Genomic DNA, 6392 nt, shown 5'->3' on the forward strand with positions numbered 1-6392 from the left:
TCACGCAATTGATAATGGCACAGTACTTGAAAATGTGGGTTTGGCAGTGATGACCACAAGGCAGGTCATATGGGAAGGCATGGTCGCGAGGAGTGAAGACTGTTGACGACGGGACTCATGGCAGAAAATGGGGGGGCTCAGCCACCCATCCTCTATTTTTATTTTACTTAATTTTTTAATGCTTTAATTTTTGATTTTTTAAGTTTTATTATTATTATTTTAACTTTTTTAATGCATAAGACACGTCTCAGCTTTAGAGAAGTATTGACGTAGGCTTCCGTCAATTTTGAAGGGCTCGAGCCACCCCTTTGGCCAAAATGGGGGTGGCCGACCACCTCCACTTTTCTAGAAACAGCAAAAGAGAACTTCCCCACTCATCCATGGTGGCTCCTTGGCTTTTCTTCCTCTTCTCTTTCCTCACCATAACTTGTTCATCTCTATCAACCAAACCCAGGGCCATCAATGTCACAAATTTCCCGGCTTCATCATTTGGGGATGATGATCCATGGTGAGGTATGCTTGATCCCCCAGCCACTTCGTCTAGAACCAAATCGCGCCACCTCATTTCTGCTGCTCTACAAATTTCCCGGCTGACGGATCTACATGCCAGCCCCTTTGCGCAACTCCTATATTCCATATCATGCGTGAGCTGGGTCACCGGTTTGATGGCAAGACCATCGAGTGGCTGCTCCAAATGGCCGAGCCCTCCATCATTGCCACCACGGGATATAGGACCATCTCAAAAGTTGTGTCCACCACCTCCCCCGCACTTGCTTCCTCTTCTCACTCCATGTCGTGCTGATAGCTGAAGGTCTCCTTCTCCTTCTCTTTGATATTTCCTAAAGGATACCTACTTCTTGGATGTTGGATGGGGGATTGAGCAATATTGGGCCTTAGGTTTCTCGATCGATTAAAGAAGTAGGTATTTTCAGATGATTGGACCTATTTCTAGGTGATGTTTCACAAGAAATCTCCATTTCCATCAAAATTTTTTCTTTACAAATTCAACAATTTGGAGAAATAAAATAGATCTTATAGAGCTGGAGCTAGCTCTATAATTGAAAAATCAAGAATGCAGATAGTGTACAATTAATACGAAATAGATCTAACGAGGTGAAACTAGTGAATGAAAGCGAGTATTGCGCAATTGATAAGGGCACCGTACTTGAAAATGTGGGTTTGGCGGTGATGATCACAAGGCAGGTCATATGGGAAGGCATGGTCGCAAGGATGAAGGCTATTGACGACGGGACTCATGGCAGAAAATGAGGTGGCTCAGCCACCCCTCCTCTATTTTTTTTTTACTTAATTTTTTAATTCTTTAATTTTTTAATTTTTTTTTATTTTAATTTTGTTTATTTTTTAATGCATAAGACACGTCTCAGCTTTGGAGAAGTATTGACATAAACTTCCGTCAATTTTGAAGGGCTCGAGCCACCCCTTTGGCCAAAATGGGGATGGCCGGCCACCCCCACTTTGTTAGAAACAGCAAAAGTGAACTTCCGCACTCATCCATGGCAGCTCCTTGGCTTTTCTTCCTCTTCTCTTTCCTCCCCATAACTTGCTTATCTCTATCAACCAAACCCAATGCCATCAATGTCACAAATTTCCCAGCTTCATCATTTGGGGATGATGATCCATGGTGAGGCATGCTCGATCCCCTAGCCACTTCATCTTGAACCAGATTGCGCCACCTCATTACTCCTACTCTTCAAATTTCCAGGCTGACAGATTTGCATGCCAGCCCTCTGCGCTTCTCCTATATTCAGTCTCATGCGCGAGCTGGGTCACCGGTCTGATGGCAAGACCATCGAGTGTCTGCTCCAAATGGTCGAGCCCTCCATCATCGCCGCCAAGGGAAATAGGACCATCTCGAAAGCTATGTCCACCTCCTCCCCCGCACTTGCTTCCTCTTCTCACTCCATGTCATGTTGATAGCTGAGGGTCTCCTTCTCCTTCTCTTTGATATTTCCTAAAGGATACCTACTTCTTGGATGTTGGATGGGGGATTCAGCACTATTGGGCCTTAGGTTTCTCGATTGATTAAAGAAGTAGGTATTTTTAGATGATTGGACCTATTTCTAGGTGATGTTCCACAAGAAATCTCCATTTCCATCAATTTTTTTTTTCATTACAAATTCAATAATTTGGAGAAATAAAATAGATCTTATAGATCTGGAGCTAGCTCTGTAACTGAAAAATCAAGAATGCAGATATTGTGCAAATAGTGTGAAATAGATCTGAGAAGGTAAAACTAATGAAAGAAAGCGAGTATTACGCAATATATAAGGGCACAGTACCCGAAAATGTGGGTTTGGCGGTGATGATCAGAAGGCAGGTCCTATGGGAAGGCATGGTCTCGAGGAGTGAAGGCTGTTGAGGACGGGACTCGTGGTAGAAAATTGAGTGGCTGAGCCACCCCTCTATTTTTTTTTTTTTTTTTAATGCTTTTATTTATTTTAAGTTTTATTATTTTGATTATTTTTAATTTTTTTAATGCATAAGACACGTGTCAGCTTCTGAGAAGCATTGACGTGAACTTTCGTCAATTTTGAGCAGAAGTTTGGTCAGAGGTATCATCTTCGTCTTTAGCTATAAACAAGATACTATCTACAATACGAAATGAATCATATGGAGAAAAAAATAAAAGCGTTAAATCACATGGAACGAAGAAAAACATATTTAACCATTTTTTTAAAAAAAAATAAATAAATAAAATAAAAATAAAATGTGAAGTAACTTGATGGGAGTTGGTGAATGGTGATGCAACCAAGAGGAAGCAGTAAAACGTGGGGAATGTTAGGTAGGCAACGTAGTTGGTGCACCAAGTCCAAAAGTCAGGTCCGCAACATACCCGGTTGCCGGTAGGGTCGACAGAAATTTAACAAACTGTTTTGTTAGAAATTTTTATAATTTAATTTTTAAAACTAATATGTATTTTTTAATAAGTGAAAAATACTTATTTTTTTCATATTTTTTAGTATATATATAAAGACCGATTTATAAAAATTTTCTATACCCTAATGTTTAAGAAATTGAAATATGATACATTATCATCTTAAGTAATAATTCTTGACCACTTTGATTTATGTGTCAATTTTTATTTTTATTTAAAAAAAAAAAACTCTAAAACTAGTTTAAAAATCCACCGTATTAAGTAGGCAAAGTAATAAGAGTTGTGGTGCCAAAACATCGTATTTCTACGAACTTTGTGTCCGGTCAAACAGTGGGTAGGTAATTCAAAGGGTAAATGAAACACAGGCTTATATATTTTGGTCAAAGATGGGGGAAACTGTCGGCTAAAATAATAATAATAATAAAAAAAAAAGGCTAGTTAAAAAAGTCTCTATATTGGTGGCTACCAAACCGAGCACAAAGCCACAAGAGAAAACCCATCTTCTTCATCAGAATTCACAATCCCATTACTGCAGTCTACATCTAGTCTTCATTTGCCATGGCAGAAGTGGACAACAAGCAAATCCTATTCAAAGGGTACATAGAGAGAACCCCAGAAGAGACAGACATGGAAATCAAGGTTACCAAGGTTAAGCTCGAGGCTCCAAAAGGGTCAGGGGCTTTTCTGGTCAAGAATCTCTACCTCTCTTGTGACCCTTACATGAGAGGCCGTATGCGTGATGTCCATGACTCTTATATCCCTCCCTTTGTCCCTGGTCAGGTAACCCCGCTGTCTCTAATGTTCTTCTTGCTATTCACCTTTCCACGCTTGTACAATGAATCCTTGTTCAAGATCTTTCAGGATTTCAAGTCCTCCATTTTTTCCAGTTGAATCCTTGTTCATTCAACTTTAGCCAAATTGGAGCCATAGGTCCATAGTACATGTTAATTTTAGCTGTTGTATGGACATTTATAGCTTACCATGTCTATGGGAGATGATCCTGATTGGTTCTCAAACTAATTTAGAATGCTCGTCACCATGCATATAAGAACAATCATCTACCTGTTCACTTATCTTTCGAAATTCTTTCATCTACCAAGTAGGATTTCGATCGGTATAAATCTCTATTGTTTCTACTACTATTATGACTTACGCCACAATGATTTTGTTACTCACAATTTCTTGACAATGATGTGTTTTGAGGAAGCCCTTCGAAGGATTTGGCGTATCCAAAGTTGTAGATTCTGATAATCCAAATTTCAAGACTGGCGATTTAGTTTCAGGGATTACTGGCTGGGAAGAATACAGCTTGATTCACAGAACTGAACAGTTGAGGAAAATTGAGCCAGATGATGATATTCCTCTCTCATACCATGTTGGTCTTCTTGGTATTATTCTATCCATCGTGTTTTGGGATTGCTTCTCTTTTACCCGAACTTACATAAAAACATATTTCATATTTTTTTCAATTATTTTAACAACGAATCTTTTTAGTATCAGTCATGCTTTAAACTTTTACTCTGTCATAAAGTTCCCTGAAACATTTCACAATCTTACTAGTACGTATAAAGATGAGTTATGATCTTAAATCCTGTCTAAGGATTAGACTTGCGTTAATAATGTCGTTAATCATAGATTTCATGCTCTGATCTTTCTCCATAAAAAATAAATAAATAAATTGAAACAAATAAAAATTTCAATTTGGCACGGATGGTTTGGATTTCAAGGGCCAAATTACTTCTCCGTTGTCCGATTTCAATATTATCTCCATGTAAACTGCAAGTATTAATCGCTAATGATTTAACATCAGCTGTTGAAACCACTTCCATTAGTTGATTAGACGATTCTCAAGTTTGTTGTGTATAACTCTGTAGTTTGTTAATCAAAAAGATTTTCCTTTTCTTTTTTCTTTGGCTGATGTTTATCAAGAACTTTAACCCCTTACTTCCAATATGCGAATAAATGATATTTTCAGTAAGATTGTACTTTAGACATATTATCTAAAGCAGAAGTTATTTTATACATGCAGGTATGCCAGGTTTTACTTCTTATGCAGGATTCTTTGAGGTCTGCACCCCAAAGAATGGAGAGTATGTCTTTGTTTCTGCAGCTTCTGGAGCCGTTGGTCAGCTTGTTGGCCAACTTGCGAAGTTGCATGGTTGCTATGTAGTTGGAAGTGCTGGCACAAGCCAAAAAGTAGGGATTCATATTATGACTCATCTTTTATCTTTGGAAGAATTGTTTAAACAATATATATATATGGACCTTTTGTTGTTCAGTAAAATAACATAAATGGGCCATGCTAGATTGATCTTTTGAAGAATAAGCTTGGATTCGATGAAGCTTTTAACTACAAGGAAGAACGAGATCTTGATGCAGCATTGAAAAGGTTAATTATGAGCTTTTTCTTTGGTTTATATTTTTTCTTCTTTTCGTTTTCTCCTTCAAATTAAGATCCAAGTTTTAAATTTCTTAATTTGGCTGACTCACATAACAGGTACTTTCCGCAAGGCATTGACATCTACTTTGATAATGTGGGTGGGGAAATGCTGGATGCAGCACTTCTTAACATGAGGATTCATGGCCGGGTTGCCGTTTGTGGGGTGGTGTCCCAGCAGAATTTCTCAAAGCCGCGAGGGATTTACAACTGGTTCAATCTCATAACAAAGCGCATCAAGATGCAGGGATTCCTGCAACATGATTACTTGCATCTGTACCCAAGCTTCATGGAACATGTCATAAGTAATTACAAGAAAGGAAAAATTGTTTTCATCGAAGACATGAATGAAGGCCTGGACAGTGCTCCGGCTGCCTTTGTCGGGTTATTTTATGGCAAAAATGTTGGTAAGCAGGTCATTCGTGTAGCCCATGAATGATTACTGCCTAATGTGGTGTACGTGTTCAAATTTCAATCATCAATCTTCCATTACTATGTTAACCGGACCATTTGAAATAAAAAATGTCGGATCATTACTGAGTTTGTACCCGGTTGTGTCTTTTGTTTATTATTGGTGCCAGCTATTCCCAAATATATATATATTGGAGAGGTAGCAGGTCGAGTGTGTAAGTCTTAAAAGTGGATAGGATCCTCTTCCTCTATTTTAAGTGATAGGGAGATATGGACATTTCATAATCAATATTTTATTTTATTTCTTTTGTTGCATCTAATACTATATATATAATGTTATATTAATTAAGTTTTTTAAATGATGTGGCAATATATTTATCATATGGAATCATACATCGGGGGAGCCAAGATTTTGGGTGAGGGGGGTCAAGAATTGTTTCTTTTCAATGAATAAAAAAAATCTAAAGTTGAATAAAAATTAATTAGAAATTTTAACTAACGCAATAAATAAATAATTGATCCAAATTAAACTAATTTTTAAGACATCTAAATGTAACTTACAATTTAATTGAGTTGTCCTCGACGAGTCTTCATTCCTTGAAATTGCTGCATGATTTTTTCATTGTTTATAGTCTTGAATATATCATT

General features: G+C 37.6%; 1 protein-coding gene across 1 annotated transcript; it reads left to right on the forward strand.

The window, feature by feature from the left end:
* Positions 1 to 3362: 3362 nt before the first annotated feature.
* Positions 3363 to 5880, forward strand: LOC133851842 (2-alkenal reductase (NADP(+)-dependent)-like). The gene is made up of 5 exons (XM_062288436.1): positions 3363 to 3676; positions 4104 to 4284; positions 4926 to 5092; positions 5203 to 5285; positions 5394 to 5880. Exons 1-5 carry the CDS (start codon positions 3455 to 3457, stop codon positions 5770 to 5772), a joined length of 1032 nt encoding a protein of 343 aa, XP_062144420.1. The 5' UTR covers positions 3363 to 3454; the 3' UTR covers positions 5773 to 5880.
* The last annotated feature ends 512 nt before the right edge of the window (positions 5881 to 6392 follow it).

The sequence above is a fragment of the Alnus glutinosa genome, chromosome 12, assembly GCF_958979055.1.
Source record: "Alnus glutinosa chromosome 12, dhAlnGlut1.1, whole genome shotgun sequence".
Lineage (NCBI taxonomy): Eukaryota > Viridiplantae > Streptophyta > Magnoliopsida > Fagales > Betulaceae > Alnus > Alnus glutinosa.

What these genes read in the sequence shown, in the direction of transcription:
- LOC133851842 (XM_062288436.1), top strand. Translation starts at nt 3,455, where the DNA reads ATGGCAGAAGTGGACAACAAGCAAATCCTATTCAAAGGGTACATAGAG. An exon ending in ATACCATGTTGGTCTTCTTG is followed by an intron (nt 4,285 to 4,925) that starts GTATTATTCTAT and finishes TTATACATGCAG; the next exon opens with GTATGCCAGGTTTTACTTCT. An exon ending in CTTGATGCAGCATTGAAAAG is followed by an intron (nt 5,286 to 5,393) that starts GTTAATTATGAG and finishes CTCACATAACAG; the next exon opens with GTACTTTCCGCAAGGCATTG.